Source organism: Eublepharis macularius, chromosome 14 (genome assembly GCF_028583425.1).
Source record: "Eublepharis macularius isolate TG4126 chromosome 14, MPM_Emac_v1.0, whole genome shotgun sequence".
Lineage (NCBI taxonomy): Eukaryota > Metazoa > Chordata > Lepidosauria > Squamata > Eublepharidae > Eublepharis > Eublepharis macularius.
In genome coordinates this window covers 12,584,554-12,606,090 of record NC_072803.1, presented here as the reverse complement: position 1 = coordinate 12,606,090, position 21,537 = coordinate 12,584,554, and the positions used below count along the sequence as shown (strand labels likewise).

The following is a 21,537-nucleotide window of genomic DNA, read 5'->3' as shown; positions in this document are numbered from 1 at the left end:
GTGTCCTTGTTGGAGAGCTATTGAATGTTGTGCCTGGTTCCTGTTTTGATTTTAGATATATCCCATCTGTGCCACTAACTTCTGGACAAACCCGCCCCCCCCCCACCGCCCATAAGCTGCCTAAATGTCCTCACTTTGCAGCAAAGGGGAAGAAAAAGCTGCAAGAGAATTTTAAATAACAAAGATGACGATGAGGATGGTTTGAATAATGAGGAATTTAAAAAATAGTCTAGACAGAGGTGGGACTCAATCAGAGGTGATTATACTGATGGATGGTCGGAAGAACGAATGAGGAACTGAAGAGGAAAGATTTGGATTTTTAAAAAAACTGCATAGATAATTACATTGATTGATTGATAAATATGGCAAATAGATGACTGCAAAGGCAGATGGATGGATAATTAGATGGATGGGTGAATGGGCAGAACAGCAGCTTGATTATTCTGATAAATGGGAGGTGCACGACTCACCATTCTGTCAATTTATCTACATTGACGAGTCACTCTAGCTTCAGGTTTCTATGGGAGGAAGTCTCCCCTGTCTTCCTTCTAACCAGTTGGCTAATTATTTTTTATGTCTAAGCGTATGATTGGTCCAGCAGAGTCTGCTCCAGCCCCCGTGCTTCCAATATGACCCATGGGGCAGAGGGAAAGCATTGACTGATGGGATGTGAATCCATTGAAACATCCACCCAGACGGAAGCAAAATGAAACCAGAGTGTAATCGGACAGTTAAAAACATGAACAGGTATGTACAGTGTAACAAGTAGAAAGAACAACCCTTTTGCTCAAGAGACACAGAGATAATAATAGGACACTTTTTTCTTTGAAAACTCATTTTAACTTTCCACTGTGCACCGTCTCTCAGACCAAGACGCGTCTCCTGGGGCATTTCACAGGCTCAGCCGAGAAGCGCTTGACCTTAGAATGAGAGGTTGGTTATTCATAAATAGGGTTTAAGGGGTGGGGCCAGGGAAAGAAATGAAAACAATTCTGCTTTGTGAAATGCCCGTAATTGGCCAATACTTAATGGGTGGTTTACTTGGAACCCAGTTGCCCTCCCCCACCCCGTGCCCCTCCCGGCAGTATATTCAAGCTGTAGACTGTATGGGTTTTTCCCCCCTTTATCTTTTTCTTACCCCCTCCCCCCCCCCAGCAGTGTGGATGGTTAAAAGTCTGTGGCGTGGGAGAAGCCAGGCATTGAATGCAAGGACCCTCACTTTTCTTATCAAAACTTGAGGAGGAAATGAGCAAAGAGGGTGCCTGATAGCCAGAGGCAGGCCATTCCTCTGGACGCAGAGTTGTTCCCGTCGTGTACTGCTCCAGGGCCTGGAGTGAAGAAAAAAGAAAGGGAATGCTGGTTATTGCTAGGATAAGAAAGGAAAATCCAGTGCCTTTTCACCGACACTAAGAAAAAATATTCCAACCCCCAACTACTTTTCAAAAGTGGTGTAAGACCTCTCTAGACTCAGTTCACATTTCACAAACAAACCAAGGTTTGTCGTCTGGGCACAAATCTCCTTAATCTCTGGGCTCACATGTTCCCTCCTTCCTGCATCCCTTTATATGGAGTGCAGATGAATTCAACTAGCTCCAGCGAAATGTGATGTCTAAATGTGGGAGAATGTAGATGCCTGAGGTTAGGATTCAATTGTGGTTAAGCATCCCAGTTCCTGGGAAAGAAAATAACCATGGTTTATTAAGGCACCTGCTTGTGAACACCACAACTTAATGGAGTTCTAAAAAAAAAACTGTTGCTGAAAAATATTGCTAATTTCAGTTAAATGCCATGGCTGCATTACCTTGAGAGGAACCTATTGAAAACACTTTTAACTGTTGAAGCTCCATAGTACGACTATGTGTAATGCTGTTTTCAATGTTTGTGATTCTGACTGCTGTTCTGTCTCTCTCACTTTGTAATGTCACATATGGTGGAACTCCTTGTAGTCTCCAAATTTAATTTTCTTGTAGCTGAGATTTTTCAAAACTCAGAATAGACACTTAGCCCAAATAAGCTGTGCCCAAAGCTATTCTCCCTTTCCTCTCCAAACCCCACTGCAACTGTTAGAAACCAAAGAATCTGGCAGTTCTGTGCGCTGTTTGATTCATTAATCTGTGATTTTATAGAAATGTTGATTGACTGGAATCTTGGAATAGAACACATCTGTGCCCAGCTCCTCCCATCTGGAACTCTTTATGCAGTAACTGCTCTTAAATGTTTTACATTCTTGTCGTTTTGTTCTCTGACGAGGGATATTTTTTTCTTCTTCTGTCCCTTCCTCCCAACTCAGTACATGCAGAGACTGTTTTCAGTTGTTATTTAACTAGCTGAATGGCATCCGTCTAATTAAAAATTGATAATGACCATAGCTCACAGGCGCATTGCAAAGAGACAAATCGGGGTGTGCAGATTGACAATTGTGCCGTCATTTCTTTTCTGTAGAGGGGGGTATTTTCAGAAATTATACAGTCATATTTTTTTTAAATGTTGCCTGCCTTCTAAAAGCTAAGTGAAACTATATTTCTAACATGCACATTGTGAATAAGCAACTTCTACTTTCTTCAATGAGGGGCGGGGGGTGGAGTAGATCTCAGAATCTACAAAGGCAACCTCATGAGTTTCAAAATCCTTACACATTATGCAAGTGGGAAGCAAGACATCTCAGAACGTACATCTTGCTCATGAATGTCTACACTGAGAATATATGCTAAGTTCTTAAATGGAAATAAATAATAAAATAAAATACGATGTGTTCCTTCTATAGCAGGCCCAGGTAATGACATGCAACAACATGGAGTGATTGAGCTCAGGTTGTCCAATGAAAGAGAGAGGATATCTGAATTTAGACATGCTAATCCTCTGCCTGTGAATTCAGATTTATTTTTTTATAACTGTTGAATAGAAAGACTCATGGGGACACAGATTGCCCCATAGGGCACAGAGATAAGTGATCTACACAGCTATCAACCAGTGGATGAGCCAGTTTCTCACTGATTTAATTGCTTCCTGAATCCCAGAAAAACTATACGTATCTTCTTAAGCTGAACACCATGGTTAGAATGCAGTGGAAACGGAGAAAGAGAAGATACATATCTCCAGGGCTTTTTTTCAGCTGGAATGCGGTGGAACGGAGTTCCGACACCTCTTGAAAATGGTCACATGGCTGGTGGCCCCGCCCCCTGATATCCAGATAGAGGGGAGTTTACATTGTCCTCCATGCAGCGGTGTGGAGGGCAATCTAAACTCCCCTCTATCTGGAGATCAGGGGGCGAGGCCACCAGCCATGTGACCATGTTTGCTGAGGGCGATTTAAACTTTAAAAAACTCCCCCTTTGTTCCAGCTGACCCAAAGTGATGTCGTTGTGCTATCCTGAGTTCCACCACCTCTTTTCCCAGAAAAAAAAGCTCTGCATATCTTGATTCTAAACCCTAGATGCTGCACAACGCCAATGCAAACATACTGCTGCACAGGGAGGCAGTATCCTAGTTTTGCTTTTTCTCTTAGCACAGAAAATAAATGGTGAAAAAAGTCCAGCTACAAGGAGCTGAATGAATAGCAACTTCATTGAAGTCCACATCAACACTACCCCACACAACACTCATGGGAGCAGCACGGTGATAGCAGCCAGATAAAGAAGCAGCCAATCACCACACAGCGATGCTGGCACACTTCCTCCCGCACAAAGAATACAATAAAAGATGGACAAATGTGTTGGCAGGTTGCACAGCAATGAGATATAAATTTGCAGAGTTGCAGAGTTTGATAATAGCGCAATGGAAATAAGTAGACAGACTTCCGTGATTCTAGCTCTATAAAAATACTTTACTACATAATAGGGTAAAAAAGGGTGTATTTGGTAGGTAAAACAACAAACAGTTTCTGACTACATCTTGATAGTCTCAAATAGGTACTAGGGAGAGAGAAAAGCTTAGACTGCATGGTCTAGTGAAGTAGTAGTAGTGTAGTAGAAGAGGAAGTGAAGGAGTGAACAAAGAGCAATAAAACCTTAGTATACGTTGCTAGCTAATTGCCCCCCAATAAACTGGCTCATCCAATAGATAATCCTGGATTCCCTCATTAAGACTAAAGACACCCACTTTCTCTGGCGGGAACTGCTCTCGAAGCCTAAGTGGCCCTATGCTAACTAGCTATCTGACTAAACAAACAGAACAACAATTTAACTCTTTCATGACCGAGCGTAGGACTCTTGCAAAAAGTCCAACAAAATGCAATACAGCACCACCTACTGGAGAGAGGACTGTGAAGCAACCCGCAGAGCCCTTTAGCTAGCTCCTGGGTTCCCAGCATGTGGTAGTTTGAATTCCCTCTTGACAGGTTGGCTCACACAGGGAAGGAAGCATAGTGACTGCAGTCACATCACCTAAACATCTCTACAATTCACCTGGCAAAGGAAAACCTTATAGAATGAACTCTTCCAGTCAGAGGCCAGTCCCAGCAAGGGGGAGAAGGCTCCAAGGAGCCAATTTTTGCAAGGAAAGGAGGACAGACACTAGGAGAGCAACACTGAAACACGCAGCAGGTATTCCTGATATGTCTCACAATAGCTCACTGGGGAATGGCAAAGGACTTTCTTCCTGTGAGAAACTGAGTGAGAGGTTTGAATCTCACCAGGATGGAAGGTAGAAGTACGGCAAACTTTGCCTTTTGACCAGTAATAATCCAATGAGCAGCAAAATAGGAGGAGGAAGAAACAGGACTAGAACCCACATCTCAGTCTCTACAAGCCATCTGTACCAGGGCAGAGAAAAGTGTGGTACGGTGGACTGGTACAGGGGTAGCGTGCATGCCATCCCCAGTTCAATTCCCACGTGGGGCTAAATTCAAGTCAGCTCTGGAAGGAAGCTCAAGCACAGCAGAGGTTTTGTCCAGCCATTTGTCACGGCCTGCTCACGCTGACTGGCTACCCCCAATGCCAATCATTTTGCTTTGCACCTTCTGGGTTACCAATTCGGCCAGTGCTCCCATGCCACCTGTTGCCATCACTGCCACCTGTTGCCATTTTTCCTAGCAGTGCTTGCTTTCCATGTTCTCTCCCGGTGTGATTTATTACACACCAGAAGTGATTGATTTAATTGTGCTAGAGAGTGCCCTCTCATCTCCTCGGTTCAAGTCCCATGATGAGGATGGCTGTGGTTCCAAACAAAACGTGTGTTGGTGTATCAAACCCCAATAATAATAGAGAGGCGGCTGTGAAACAATCCAAATGTTTATTGAACAGCACCAGGAATGAAGTTCTGGAGGCATGTCAGATGAACGGAACGGCCGTCTCTCTTGTGCATTTGAAAGCTGCATCTTCAAACTGCATAATCTCAGGTAGACCAGTCTTGGGCACTGTATGCCCATGATATGTACAGCTAGGCTGTCTGTTACACAGGTTGCAAAGGCCCAGGAGCCTGGCGGGGCAGCTAGATGCACACAGGTCACTGCAGCTAGCCATTTGGTCATGTTTTAGGCTCAGCAGGTGGTTGGCATGCACTGTGAACGGCATCCATTCTCATCTCTAGGCCTGTTGAAGGGCTGCCTGCAAAAAGCCAAAGGAGACACAAGGCCAGCAGTGTTCAGCAGTAGCGATAACCAGAAAGAGAGCTCAGTCACTCTTCTCATAGGGTGAGCTACCGATCTGAGAAAGTGACACCATCTAATTTCTATGCCTCCCCTAGGGGCGTTCCTACATGCTGGGATTCACCTGCTGGGAGATGTAGTGTAAGGAATTAAGCCAATACTTACCTGTCGCTTGTAGAGAGTCACCTTTGAACACCACTTGCTGTTTCTGTTGGGCTGCTCTGTGGGGCTCTCATCTTGCAAAGCCAAAGTGTCTTCCATGTCTGGCCAGTAGTAGCAATAGCGGGAGTGGCTGGGAGCCACCAGAAATGTGACTGGTTTTCCTGTTTCCCCCACTCCCCCGTGGGATTATACTGGAACAACATCATAGGACTTACAAGTACAACTGAAGGGGGGAGGGGTCTCTCCTTTTCTTATTTATTTATTCATGTATTTGTTGGATTTATATCCTTCCCTCCCTGCAAGTGGGCTTAGGGCGGGTCACTCACAACATCATAAAACTACAATTTCAAGAAGACAGATAGAGGTAGAGATAGAGATAGAGATAGATAAGAGGTACAATAAATTATTGTTTAAAATAATATAAAACAAAATATCAATACAATACTGTGCATATGTGTGGGAGATGCAGTTAGCAATTGTTGAGGGAAGGAGAGTGTTTGGGTGTGGGGGGGTAGATATTGGGGAGGGGGATTGAGACAACGGATCCCCCTCCTTTGCTTACCTCTGTGGATTGCATCATCTTTGTGTTGCCAGTCAGAGGGTGTGTGAGTCAGTGTTTGTGTCCTGAAAGTACCTGTGTTAGCAAAATGTGGTAATGGATCTTGTTCTTGGCTGTTTGTGCAAGGTGTTTTTTCCATCACCCCAATCCCCCTTGTGTGTGTGTGTTCTACGAAGCCAAAGAGAGGGGGCCCCTTTGCCATATGCCTTGTCATCTGAGGATGGGTGTCCTGCAGGGGCAGCGGCCAAAAGAGCAGCGACAGATAAGAATGAAGGATGCACACAGAGCAAAACATACTTCTCAAACCACGCATGTTGAAGCGAACCCCTGGCAAGCTGGCCATTTTTAGTCTTGCTAGTTTATGCAGGGTGATGTATTTATAAACTGCCTTGGAAAGTATATATCTTTTTAAATAGAAAAGCAGCTTGGTTCCTTGGTGGATTTGTCTTTTAGGCACTGCAAGATTCCTTTGCTTGGCTGTAGCAGACTAACCCTGGGGTGTGTGTGTGAATAAATTGTTGTCAACTGACTTATGGTGAGCCCACAGACACAGGTGGTTTGCCATTACCTGTCTCTGGGCAGTGACCCTGGATTTCCTTAATAGCCTCCCATTCAAGTACTAATCAGGGCCAACCCTGATGAGCTTCCATAGCTGATGAGAGCAGGATAGCCTGGCCCATTCAGGTCAAGGCTAACCCAGGTATGATCCCGGGAAGTGTCTAAAATAAGTACATGAAGAGCAGGGGGAATACAGAGAAGGAACAAAAAACCAGACCACTTGAGATGGTTGGATTGTCCCAAAAAGACTTCAACAGAATTGTGAAGGCTGGCAATACAAGAAGACAGTTTCCCCCCAAAGTGCAATAATCCTGCTTTGCCATTTGAATCGGTGAGGATGATTCGTGCGTGGGAAAGAAGAGGGATTGTTCAGGCCAACCGACTCTTAGTAGAGGCGTCTGAAAATGGCTTGCAAGAGAGGCTGTATTGCAGAACCATTTTCTGAGCGGCAAAAGGGATCCGATCAGCCTGTGACAGCCTGAGTGAAATCTGACAGAGTCCCTAGAGCAGGGTGATCTTGATAACTGTGCACCTCATCAAGTGCAAGGCGCTCAGGCAGAAACTGACCTTGACTGTTGCTGACATGTCAGCAATACAGGCACCCCATTCGAGAAACTCATTTGCCTTAAAAAGGGCTTAACCTGCAGGACAGCTGCCTGTAGCTAGAAGGAACTGGCTTCCTGTCACTCACTCTCAGTACAATCCTAAGCAAAGTTACTCTAGGCTAAGCACATTGATTGCAATGGGTTTACACAGGAGTAACTCTGTTTAGGACTGCACTGTTAGTCTCTTTAGGCATAGGTGTTTTTATGTGTGCAATGTAGAATTGGCAGCTGACTCCTTACCAGCGTGTCTCAGAACATTCTCTCGGATCCAGTAATTTATAGAGAGCTCCTCACCCAGAATGGCTTCCCCGTTTCCCTTAGGAAGGAAGCTGCTTTCATGGATGGTCCATTGCACACATTCTGCAGTCACTCCACTGGCTGTCCATCAGTTATTAGGTTCCATTGAAGGTATTGGCTATCACATAGAAAACCAGCTTTGCTCTTCTGAGCAGGGCCTTCTGCAGGTGCTATCCTGCAAATGGGTAAGATTTAACAACTGCCTGTACTCTGAAGTGGCCCCCACCTTATGGATTGAGTCTCTTGGCATCACACAAACTATGCAAAACAGAATTATTAAAGAGGGCATTTTGACAAAGGAAACAGGGCTTTATTAAAACAGAATGATTTAGGAAGCTGCTTTAATAAAGGTAAAAGGACTGTGCACTATACTGCTGTGTATGTACATACTATCTGTTGCTGAATCTGCATCATCCTATGATATAATTTCTGCATTGTTTAATATGCCACATTAATAGTTATGCTTCGTTTCAGCTTTGTTGTGGATGTTTACTTGGCTTTCATTTTGGCATCCTACTCCTTCTACATTACTGATTGAATGTCCCATTCTTGACTTACAACTGTGTAATCTGCCTTGAGTCATAGTGAGACAGGCATACTATCTATACCTATAAAAGGGGAACCGTGTTTCAGACGACTCACCACTTATCCCAGTGCGTAGGTGCACTCGCTTGCCTCTAGCAGGGATAAGAGGGGAGTCACTCCCCACCTGCAGCAGCCCAATCCAGTGCCAATGGGGCCTGAATGGGCCACTGCCAGGCACCTGGCACTGCCTCCCTGGGGGTGTGCCCTGTCTGCGTCAGTCCAGGCAACAGCTCATTCTGACACCAATGGGACCAGAACAGGCTGTTGCTGGGCACACAAGCCCGCCAGGGCACCTGGCGCTGGTGAGCTTGTGCACCTAGCAGTGGCCTGGGCAGCAGCCCATTCTGACCCCATCAGAGCTGGAACGGGCCACTGCTGGGTGCAGGAGCCCACTAGGGCACCTGATTCTGCCCCCCCCTCCAGTGGTGCTCCCCACATACGGTGGCCCAATCTGGACCCAATGGAGCAGGAATGGGTGGCTGTTGGGTGCAGGAGCGTGCCAGGGAGCCTGCCCCCCATCATGGCACTGGGGAGGGGGCAATGCCAGGCCCAGCCACCCTGCCCTTCCCCACCCAGATTGGGGCATGACAGAGATGGCAATGCCTGGCCTGCCTGGCCTGCCCTTTCTAGAGCCCGTTGTATTTTCCCCCCCACAACGGGCTTTGTTGCTAATAAATAACATAAATGAATAAATGGATGTGTCCCCTCTGCTGAAATGAATGCGCAAAATGCACAAATGCTTCAGTAGAGTACCCACAGGTTATACTTCCACCTACATTCATTCTACAGCTACTGGTGGATGGAGCACACACTACCCTATCTACAAGGTCTCCATGCCACTGACAGCAGTGCCCAAAAGTGTGGGAAATGGACTAGGGCTTTGCCCTGATCCCTGCAAATAAATAATTGTAAACATTACAGCCTATAGGGAACCCAAGGCAGTAGCCATCCTTCCTCATTTGTTGGTGGGGGATCACGTCCTGTTGTGGGGCTTCCAAATAGTAGGAGGGTTTCTTGAGAAGCAACAACTGCTCCTGTAACACTCATGCCAAACCCAGATAAGGATATCTGATGTCTATGGACCAAGCTAGAAGTGACGAATTACACTTGAATGGCAAGTGAACAGACGTATTCCTCTCTGTTCACTTGCGCTCCATGCAATTGCATGGAGTGCAAGTGGAGTGCAAGTGAACAGGGAGGAATACATGTGAGTCTGTTCACTTGCCATTCAAGTGTAATTCGTCACTTCTAGCTTGGCTCTCAGAAATGTTAGCCTCCGGAATGTGCAAGGTGGATTAAAACAGCTACTTATAAAGTCGTAAAGCCTTCCTTATGTATGTTCCTATTTTTATTTAGTGCTTTAAGCCATGCTTCATATTGTCTCTGGCAGGGAACAAGTTTGTCTCACGATCGCAAACCAAAAAGCCTCAAATATCCTCAGGGAGGGGTGGCGAATCTCACTGGATGTTACTTCCACCAAACCCTCACTAACTGCGGCTCTCGTGGGATCTCTCATAGTTGTGTTGAGTACTGGTTGAGTGCCCAAAACTGCACCAGATGCAGAACTGGCATTGTTTTCAACTCTGAAAGTTTATAGTTCATGGTATGGGAAATAAATATTTTGATGAAATATGTCTGGGAGAAGGAGTTGTGTTCTAAACGTCACTGAATGTTCTCTGTTTCCCCTAGCAACCCTGAAGCACGTGTATTGGTAGGATTTCCTTTCAATCTGTGCAGAGAATAGCACTGGAAACATTTAATCCAAGGAACGTGCTTTACGCAGCAGTCTTATTCAGAGTTACTTCAGTCTAAGCCCATTGAAATCGTGGACTCCAACCACCATACAACATTGAACTGCAAGCCACAGTGAGTCAATGCGAGACACACTGGAGACATGAAGCTGTCTTATACCGAGTTAGAGCATTGGTCTATCCAAGTCAGAATTGTCTACTCAGACTGGCAGCAGCTCTCGGGATCTCCAGTAGAGATCTTTCACATCACATCCTACTTGGGCATTTTTACTGGAGAGGCCAAGGATTGAACCTGGGGCCTTCTGCTTGCCAAGAGGATGCTCTATCATGGCCATCCCCTATGGACTATGGACAAAAGTAGATTTTGTGCTGGTAGTCCTGTATATAGAGCTCTTTTCCTTTTCTAATACTCATGCAAGACCCCAGTTCAATTCAGCAAGGTGGGGGTTAAGTCCCCCAACCCACCCTGTGCCAGTTTCCTTACCTGAAACCAGCTCTACAGAGCTGCTATTTTGCTCTTTGGGGTAAACAGGCAAGGCTTGTGTCCAGTGCCTGTAGGTTTGTTCCAACAAAGGAACCAGCATTTTTTTGCAGTCATATCAGATTGGGAACCCACAACATGGGAGAAAGGCTTTTTAAAAAAATCCTGTTTCTACCACTCCAATGGGAATTTGAATCCTGGTTACTCCTGCGAGGAGGAAGGGAGGAAGGAAAGAAGGAAGAAAGGAAGGAAGGAAGGGCTTGTCAGAATGAAGTAACAGGAAAGAGCTGTCCTTTATCGGCACCAAGAGAATGTCAGTTAGCATGGATCACTGGCTCCCAATATTTACTACGCCGTTCTGCCAATAGACTCTTCCCCTTTTTGTTCACAACTATTAAGCTCCTGCAGTGACATTCACTGCACAGATGCACAAGGCCCATGGCTCAGTGGCACCTACGTTGTGTGCAGAAGCATGTCTAGTCAAAAGGATCAAGTGATGAGAAAGATCTTGACCTGAGACCCTGGAGAGCCGTTGTCCATCAGAGTGGGCAATACTGACCTTCACAGAGCAATGGTCCAACTTGGCACAAGGCAGCTTGATGTGTTCATATGAAATAAACATACATGAGGAAGATGACAGGTGACCATCCCCAAGTGTTCTTCTACAGCGTAGTTTACATCTTAAAACTTCCAGTTGTGATATAAAGAGATTTTTATTCACACCATGGCCCTTTCCGCATAGTCACTTTAGGGCAATTCTGGTTCCATTCTGCTTCTCTCAAACTCCAGATTTCCACATGAGTAAAGGAGTCGTAAAATGCAAAATCGACCTTTCCTTGGTTTCTTCCTGTCTTTTTTCTATGCTCACATAAGGTGACTTTTTTTAAAACCACTGTTGAGTCGTTGCTGATGCGTCCTATGTGTATGCAGAAATCTTAGTCCCTAACTGCATCTCCCCCCCCTTTCCTTTTCCTAGGTGCTGACTGGTTAGCCACCTTCTGGAAACCACTCCCTCCCCAGCTCTCCCCACACTCATTTATTATTACTTTTTAAAGCAAGAGAAGGGTTGTAATGCTGCCATGTCAATTCTCAAATGGCTATGGAAACTGCTCCCTCTCTCTCCAGCTCTCCACAAACAAGCTCCACTCAAAAGCCCCAAGCAATTGAGCATCCATTCTCCTCCCCCCTTTTTTTAAATTAGGGGAGCGTCACAATGCTGTGACATTCATGCATTCTACCTCTTTAAGCTCGATGTTTGTCCTAGTCCCTGATGGCAATATACATTCCCCACTGATCACTTCTTGGGTTTACTTTTTTATTTCCTTTATTTACAACCAGGACTCATATTCACGGTGATTTGGAAATGGGACTCATCTCAAAAATCCATCTTCCTCATCCCTGAACATGGTCATGTGATGTGAGGAGGCCAGTGAGAGCGCTGTATTTTTGGGCAGCAGCATTTGAACATTTTGCTCTAGCAGAGAGGTGCCATTTTACACTAAGCAGACAATTCAAACGACACCACAGCAATCTGCTAGAATCTAGTGGAACAAGTGAGAAAAGTACTTTGTAGGTTTCCCCCTAGAACTCTGCCACCAATTGGCTCTCCAGAATTCAAAAACGCAAAACAAAACAAAAAATGGTGGGCATGGTGCTGCCCAATCACCAATTACAGGGACAGGGAAAAGGAGGGGGATAGTGGACACATTGGGTTTCAACATTGCAATGTTACGACGCATACACTGAATTTTTTTTTTTTAAAAAAGCAACATTGGTTTCAGCCCCCACAGAAGGCAGCTTCCATCAGACACGTCACAACTTGTCTGGAATAAGCAAGCAGACACCAAAGTGCCTTGAGGTTGTGCCGTGCAGAATGCCGGGAGCCCAAGCTGTTTCAGCGCAGTTCGGAGTGAATACTTAGAAAGGCTGGCTAAAGCATGCCGTGTGGAATGTCCCCCGGAGAAACGTATAGAGTAGACCTTTTAGACTAATCTGGTCCTAATGTTCTGCAGATGTTGTGTGTATGCAGGGCTTTTTTTCAGCTGGAACGCGGGGGAACGGAGTTCCAGAACCTCTTGAAAATGGTCACATGGCTGCTGGCCCCGCCCCCTGATCTCCAGACAGAGGGGAGTTGAGATTGCCCTCATGGAGGGCAATCTCAACTCCCCTCTGTCCGGAGATCAGGGGGCGGGGCCACTAGCCATGTGACCATTTTCTCCGAGGGCAACCCACTGAGTTCCACCACCTCTTTCCCCAGAAAAACAGCCCTGTGTGTATGTGCCATCAAGTTGCAATCGATTTATGGCAACTCCAGCAAGGGGCTTTCAAGATGTGAGAAGCAGAGGAGGTTCGCCAGAGCATTCCTCTGCAGTGTTTTCCTTGGTGGTCTCCCATCCAAAATCTGATGAGATTGGGCTATACCATGCCGCCTTCCCTCCTGTTCTATAGATACACCAATTAAAAAAAAAATCAGTATTCCTGATGTAGATTCTTTTCATTTTAATTGTTGTTGTTTTTGGAACCCTATCAGAATTGAAAGCAACTACCCATTCCATTTCATATCTTAGTTAAACAAATGCAGCCAGTGCAAAGTACAGTAATGGCCAAGGGGTATTTTTAAAAAGGGGAGGAGAAGAAGGGAGGGGGGTGATCATTAGTGTATAATTATATATGGAGTGAAATTTGAGAAGCTCAACCATAATCTGAATATATATATTTTTTAAAGGAACAAGATATGAGCTTTCTAACCTCATTAATTTTAAGACAAAGGAATAACAACTATTGTAATGGCAAAAAATTAAAAATAATGGCAGGAGGAAATCTAATTAGCTCATATGTTGCTGAACAAGTGGAGAGCCACAAACCCATTTCCTGCAATGAAAAACCAGCTTAGCCAAATTGTTTCATTGCAAACAGAACTTTTATTTTGCTTAATTACAATAGAATACTACATTGTCTTCACAAACATCTACCCAGACAATCTTTGTAGAGCAATTCAAATGAGTATTGTTGTTTTGGGAAGAGGGAGAGGGAGGAATTGCGGCGGGGTGTGTGTGTACTTGGAAATCAAGTGCAGGTTAGCGCACATTCTGTGCCAAGATTGGAAGTGTTTGTGAATTTCTATGGTATGTGTGTGTGGGGGGCTAATTCGAGTCGGCAGCGAAGACAGCTCAAGTTGCAAAAGAAAAGGGAAAACCCATCATCTCTCTCCCTCTCTGCTGACATTCGCAACTGCTGAATTGACTGTGTCGAAACTAGGGGATGCTAGGAACAACCAGATGCCAATGATTCCGGGGAGGAGGGGAAATACTTATCAGAAATGAAATGTGAAATGTCTGCATATTTTTCTAATGGGTTGACATTTTGCAGGTTGGGAGAAATGTAACAGAATCCAGCCATGCTGCTGTCAGCCAAAATAAAGCAGAGGCTGTGATTCACTTCCTCCACCATAACGAAACTGGAGATGGGGGGGTTGGGGGGTGGGGATCAGATCCTTATTTAAGAAGGAATTGAATGGTCTCTCTTTTTCAAATGCTGGAAAAAATGGCCTGAAAGCCATCTCTGAAGAACTTAGCAACTTAGCAGATGATGATTTCTTAAGCAATTCTGATTTGAAGGGTGTGTGTGTGTGTGTTTAGCTCTTAAGTTATTGGATTTACATCTAATTTTCAGGAAACTTGTTGTCAGTGTATACAAATGAAAGAAATGGGTATATGCTTGGTGTGGGTTAAAGGTTGGAGCCCATGTGCCCAGGGGCAAAGGTGAGGGGTCAGAGAGGGGAGCAAAGAGGTCAAAGGCAAAGCACACCAAAATGTAATTGATGTAAGGTACACAGACTGCGTCTCCCTTGGAAAAGGTCTTTTCTGCTTTCTCTATTCAAATTTAGGAAGCAATCTAAATTAGTGGTCACATGTAGGGTTGCCAGGTCCACATTGGGAAATTGCTGGAGATTTTGGGGGTGGAGCCTGGAGAGGGTGGGGTTTAGGGAGGGGAGGGGCCTCAGAATGGTATAATACCATAGAGTCTACCCTACAAAGCAGCCATTTTCTCCAGGGGAACTGATCTTTGGAGATCAGTTGTAATTCCGGGAGATCTCCAGCCACCACCTGGAGACTGGCAACCCTAGTCACATGGTCAGTCAAGCCAGAATCTAAAGAATCTAAAATCCAGAGACTTTTCATGTTAAAATCATTATTTGATATGGTGCAAGCAAAGTCTCTTGATGTGCTTTTGTTATCACGTACATTGAAATGTCCCCTACTGCTTTGATATTCAAAACGGCCTCGTGGTCCCTCTCTTTGCAGTGTCTTGCTAGTTCTCTTTCTGGCTGAGTAGATATCAGGAGTAGAGAAGCAGAAAAGTCAGCCAAAGACTGTTGCAGTGCTTTTGAGGCACAGAAAAGCCCTGAAATTTAAAGTTAAGATTGATTGCAAGCATAGCGCCGCAAATATCTTTTAAATGCTGCAAATATCTTTTAAGGCACATTTGCCTTAAAAGGCATATAATAATTAAAGAAAAATGCTCAGTCCACTCCCTCCATTATATGAAAAACTCATGTGACAACCAACATATCCTTGGAAAACTGGTCAGTTGGCCACCCTAATTAGACTTTTGTAAGAATTATGTACTGTATGTGTGTTGGCAAAGTTCTGTCAAATCGCAGCTGATTTACAGCAATCCCTGCTGGGGTTTTCAGGGCAAGAGACTAACAGAGGTGCTTTGCCATTGTCTGCTTCTGTGTAGAGACCTCAACTTCCTTGGCAATTTCGCACCCAAGTACTACCCAAGGCCAACCCTGCTTAGCTTCCAAAATCGGATTTGCCTGGGCCATCCTTGTCTTTCCAATTTTGCACTAGCAAATGTTTACTGCAGTCGCTTCCTGAATTTCTTTCTTGTCTTTACGCCAGTGCTTTTGCCAGCTTTGGGATCAGTGACCTCCCCTCCAAGGATCATTTGACTTCCTTCAGAAGTCCTAAAGAGCCAGGGCCGTTTATCCTGTTTGCAACTGGTTGTTCTCATGGATGGTTCATGCCACATGCGAGTCAATTAGCATGGAGGTGGGGGCACAAAAGCAAATGCACCATTTCGGAGAACACTACCCATGGGAAAGTGGGTTATTGCGCATGCACAAGACAGAGCACAGAGAAGCGAGAAGCAGCAACTTTGCAGTTTTTTAAAAGAAAAAAACACAGAATGCTTACAGCTTTCTACACTGAACAAGCTCACAAAGACTGGTATAAAAACCCTTAAGAGTCGATTTGATTATAATGCTTCTGACCTGTGCTAATTAGTGCTTTTAATTGGTATCTTAAGAGCACAAACTAAAATAGGCCAGAAATGTTAGGATCAAATTAACCATTAAAAGCCTGGAAGTTAGAAGGAGGGGGCAGCAACTTAGAACTGGTAACATGCAAGAGACTCTGGGGAAACTATTCGTCAACTGGGGTCCTGTCATAAAACAGACTTCATTCATGGTTTCCTTTCCTTCCTTGTGACCGCACAAGGTTGGCACTCATAGTTGCTGTCTCTTTTTATAAAGTAGAAGCAAGCACAACAGCGACGGCTTGCGATCCATTCCTGTCCATGCATACTGAGTTGTAAGATAGATACAAATGCACCCCTACGGCATCTTCCAGACAGCTTTAATGTTCTGGCTTCAGTTCCCTTTGTTACTGGTTTTTGTCACTGTTTCCACATTCTTCATTACATATCCCTTGCAGTTCCCTCTTTTCTCTGTTTTTTTTCCTCTCATCTTTCTGAAGTTATTCTAAATAAAGTTCTGTTTGAATAAATGCATTGTACTTATAATTGGGCTGTGTGTAAAGAAATGTGTGCCTGTCAGAACACCCCATCACGAACATTTATATTAACTGTTAAACAACAGCAAACAAACCATAGAACAACAATAAACCATAGAACAAAACAGTGTAGTTAAAACGTCAAAGGTTCTGGCCCTTGCTAGAGGTGTCTCCAAAAACCACAGCCTGGATGGTCCTGATTTCACTGGCCTGTCTTTGGCCCTCGGCACTGCCTGCATTGCTGTTACTGTTGGAGTAAATGAACATATATCAGTTTTTGGATTTGAACAGTATGCATCTCCATGTAACACAGCCTGTTTATGAAAAACGCATGCATGACTTACAAGTAGACTTCCTGCCAGAAGGATGCCTGGTTCTCAGCCTGGATGTCCATGGATTGTCCTCCTGCCATAAAGTAAGGGTATTCAGTACTTAACTTTGCAGGTACGTTAACCCAACCCAAGGCCTCTTTTCTGCTGTTGGATACATACCAGGCTCTGTGGCTCCCCAAGCTGCGCCAGTAGGTGGACCTGCTGGCTGTGCCACAAACTGTGCTTCAGGTTCTTTGTTGGGGATGACATGTCGGGAAACTCAGGTCAGACAGCAGTCACTAAAAAAGGCTGGCCAGCAACCACTGCTATTGTCCCAAATGGTCCTGTACAACATTTTAAGGACTGGGCACAAACCTGGGGCAATGGGCATCTCCTCTTCGCCAGGAGGGGCCTCTCCTGCCGATGATCCTTCTTTCTCTTCCTCCTCCTCCTCCTCCTCCTCCTGCACTTCTGGCTGGGCCCTTTGGGGCCGCCTCCTTCCACGTTGAGCTGCTGCAGGGATAACAATGTAGAAGGAGTAAATGTACACCATTTGCACCCCAGGCAAGAGGGCCAGTGTTCTAGGGACTTTCTATTGCAACCATCCCTTGTTCAGGTCCCTTGTGTGCTGTCTGAGGACATGTTTTTAACAGGGGAGTCACCAAATGGGTTGGCTGCAAAGACTGGAGTGCAGTGTGCTGGGGAACTGCCATAACCTGGGATCAGCGATGGGACGGGCCACTTTAAAAGGGCCAAGGAAAGAAGAGGAGAGAGGGGGACAATTTCCTTCTATGTTGGTTTCCTTTTAAAGAAGCTGACTGTACTATGGGTGAATGGGAGAAGTATTTCCATAACTTTATTGTTTGAAACTTGGCCTACCAAACTCTTGGTGCATAGCTGGATGGCTGGGGGACAGTCAGTCAAAGGGAATAGGGGTGAAGGAACCTACCAAACCATTCATGTATGGCTGCAGGGCTGGTTCTCTAATAAGCAATTTTCTTGTTCTGTGCCAAGTGTGCTGTAGATAGAGGGCTGGAAATAGAGGCAGGATTCACCTCTTGTGGTGTAATGAGTTTGGTTCTCACCAGCATGCTGCCAGTTCTCCCACCTTGGACAACCATCCAGTGAGGTGTAGTAAGAGCAGCAGGACTCTAATCTGGAGAACCAGGTTTGATTCCCCACTCCTCCGCTTGGAGCCAGCTGGCTGACTGTTGTGGGGATAATAATAACATACTTTGTAAACCCCTCTGAGCGGGCAATAAGTTGTCCTGAAGGGCGGTATATAAATCAAATGTTGTTGTTGTTATCTCACAGCCTCCACATTTGATAAAAAATAGGGTGACCTCAAACGCAGGGGTGGGAAACCAAAGCATTGCAAAAACTAGCCTTCACCCTTTTGAATTTGAAGCGACTTCTGGTGTTCAATTGAAGTCAAGGGCAGCCAGGCTAAAAGAGACCCTTCTGAAGAGAGACAGGTTCTCTAAGAGGGTGCCACTCATCACCCATGCCCCCTTTCCTGCCTCCAGAAGGATGCACAACATACCCTCTACTTCCTAGTCCCTTCAAAAAACACCCCTATGGCTAGTTGCCGTTTTAAACAAAGATGTGATAGAGCACTTGGTCGCAACAAAAAATGGCGGCCTTTTGCTGGATCATTAGAACGCAGCCGCAGGAACCAACAAAAGGGATACTTGTTGGCAATGGCTCAGAATCGAAACCGATCAATTCAAAAGTTCACGATTAACAATCCATTGAATACAAAAGTATTTCTTAGCATTAATGATGATCAACTGGTGGATAGTTGATTCTGAAGCAGAATTTATGCCCTGCACCTCCTCACACTTGCACACTTTCTGTGAACGAAATTTGTACACAATAATAATGAAATCGATCTTGACAGAAGGTGTATAAACACAGCGAAATTATTTATTGATGATCAAAATGGGATAATGAAACAGAACACCCTCACCCCAAAAACAAGCTGAAAAAAACTTCAGTGCAAGGTAGGTGAACCCAAAAGCAAAGCATAATGATAATGCACACACCCTTCAGCGCTGTGGACAGCACATGAGGAAATCAGCCACCACATATCGAAGAGACTCCAATTGGTGCAAAACGCTGTGGCTCAAGTGTTATCAGGAGCGAGCAGGAGCATGAACATCACTTCCATCCTACAGACGCTCCATTGGCTATCTGTTACCATGCTCAGTTCAAGGTATTGGGTATCACATACAAAGCTTTTCATGGTCTTAGTCCAGCATACCTATGGGACTGGTTCCCTCCCTATGTCCCTCCATGGCAGCTTCGCTCATCTGAACAGGATCTCCCCCAGGTGCTACCCTGCACATGGGCAAAATCAACAGCAGCCCATACACGGGCTTTCTCTGTGGTAGACCCTATCCTGTGGAACGGCCTGTCTGAGGAGGTCAGGAAAGACCCCACCCTCCTGGTTTTCTGCAAACGATGCAAACCTGAATTATTCAAAAAGGCTTTTTACCCAGATAGAAGGGCTGTATTGTAGGGAGGGAGTCTCAGATACTTCACTAATGAGTTAGGGCCCAAAGACCACACCACCATGTTGCTTTACATATTATCTGTTGCTTTAAATATGTACACCTATGTGCTACCTGTGCTTCATGTTGTCTAATGTCAGCCCTATAATTGCTTATGGTGTGTTTCAGCATTTCTTCAACTCTGCATTGGATTTTTGCTAATGCTCTGTCTTTGTAAACTTGTATTTATTTTACCCTATGACATTGTTTATGGAAATGCCCTTGATACTGAGTGTACTAATCACACACTGTGTAATCTGTCTTGCGTCTCAGTGAGAAAGGCGGACTATAAATGACATAAATAAAATAAAATAAAATAAAATAAAAACATCTCACTCATGCTCCTTCAGTTTTATGGAGATTGTTCCCTAGCATATATTTCTCATCTCCATGAGGATTGCACAGGTCACCTAGAACAGTGTGTCCTTTCTCCTCACATATGTGGAGTATAACACAGGCTGAAGGACACTGGTTATATTCTCCTCTGCAACCTCAAGCTGAGACTGGAGGCATTTCCAGCATGCCTTCAGTTGCCCAAATGCACACTCCAAAACTTTTCTTGCCCTGCAGAGACCCTGGTCAGACCTCCACTTGCATCTTTCTTCATTTCTCCCATATAGTCTCATCAGCCATTGTTGGATGGGGTGCGCCGAATCAGCCACAATCAATGCTGGAGCTTCCATATCACCATCTTGGCAGTGGGGTATCCTGGAACGAATACACCAGCATCCATCGTGATGCATAGTGTTGAGTTGTGAAAAGCAAACACATCATCATTGAAACTGCCCCATCCAAGCTCTGCATCAACAAGACTGCTAATATGGTTGACTTTCTCTGAAGCAGCATGGAGCAATATTTTTTATGGTTTGAATACTGATCTTCTCTGCCATTTGGTGCTCTAATTTGAATTTGCGTCCCATCAACTGCACGACTGCAGTGTGCAAATCCAGTTTCGCAAAACCATCCATGATCTACAGGAGGTAAAAAAAGGAAAATAATATCAAAGATTGATGATATACCTAACATGCCTATGTAAAGCCCCTCCAACCCTCCTCCAAACTGCACCAATCCTACTAATGGCTATGGCAAAAGAATGGGTAGCCTTCTATGCCGCTGTCTCTTCCTATATCGCATACAAGTGGAAAAGCAGTCCCCTAAATTGTCAAGGGATGGCTGGTACTTTTGCACTTGTGGGTGTAAAACCCCAATGCATAGATCTATGCTAGTATCCAAGAAAGTATCAACACCTTACCTTTCCAGTATCTTCGCTGAGACACACCGTCTTCCTAAACAGGTCCAATTCCAGTGCAAAGAACACCTCCAGGGCATTCTCACCAGCAGCGGACAGTCGAACCTCTAACTGTTCACACAGTTCACAATAGCAGTATTGTTTGCTAGGCACCAAATAGCAATTACCACTCATTTCTCCTCTGGGATAGGTTTCCTCATTGGTGCCATTTTTTGCTTCAGCGATTGGATGAGAACATTGACAATCTCAAAAAATGTGCTCATATGAAAATTAGCAATCCACTGTTCATCTGATCACACTAGCAAGACACTTTGCTCCCACCAGTCCATGCTATGTGGAATGATCCAACACCAACCTCAGGAAGGGAAGACCACTGCTCCCTTAGATGGCACCTTCGGGAGTAACTTTTCTTCTTCAATACCCCTCTGAGTAACCTTCCTCTTTGCATTCAGATTAGAGATTCTCCTGCATTCAGATTAGAGATTCTCCTTTCCCAACTGTGAATGCTGTTCAGAAGAACAGTCCACAATTTAAAGGTGCTTTGAAAAACCTCAGCAATAAACTCCCAAAGCAACACCAGCCTGTAATTAGTCATGAATGTAGCTCTTCTGAATGATTTACCTAGTGTCCGTTAATCAAAAAGGCAATGAATGTATGAAGCTTCTTTATGCTGAATTAGACCCTGGATCCATCAAAGTAAGTATTGTCTACTCAAACTGGCAATGGCTTTCCAGGGTCTCAGGTAGAGGTCTTTCACATCACCTACTGCCTCATCCTTTTAACTGGAGATGCTGGGGATTGAACCTGCAACCTTCTGCCAGCAAAGCAGAGGCTCTTCCTCTGAGCCAAAACCCCTCCCCTGCATAATGAATGGCTGCACTGCTAATGAATACAACCAGTCAAACACAGGAAAGCAGTAAACCAGTCAAAGATCAGACACATACACAAGGTACAATTCACAGGTGGGCTTTGGGGTGGGGGGTGGTAACTGCATACACAAATGGATTGTGTTTGATAGAGTGCACCACTGCAACAGCACATGCGT

The 21,537-nt window shown here is 44.8% G+C and overlaps 1 protein-coding gene across 2 annotated transcripts in view; it reads right to left on the bottom strand.

Annotated features, from left to right (window-relative positions):
* Positions 1-726: 726 nt before the first annotated feature.
* Positions 727-21,537, bottom strand: part of OPCML (opioid binding protein/cell adhesion molecule like) — a 486,833-nt gene continuing 466,022 nt past the window's right edge. The window contains exons 7-8 of one of the 2 annotated variants that reach the window (XM_054997810.1): positions 1,220-1,328; positions 727-920 (exon numbers count right to left, since the gene is read on the bottom strand). In XM_054997810.1, coding sequence (XP_054853785.1) covers positions 1,228-1,328 — 101 coding nt within the window. In that variant the 3' untranslated portion in view covers positions 727-920; positions 1,220-1,227. Of the gene's footprint in view, positions 921-1,174; positions 1,329-21,537 lie in introns of those variants that run through there. The other variant, XM_054997809.1, reaches the window with a different exon arrangement.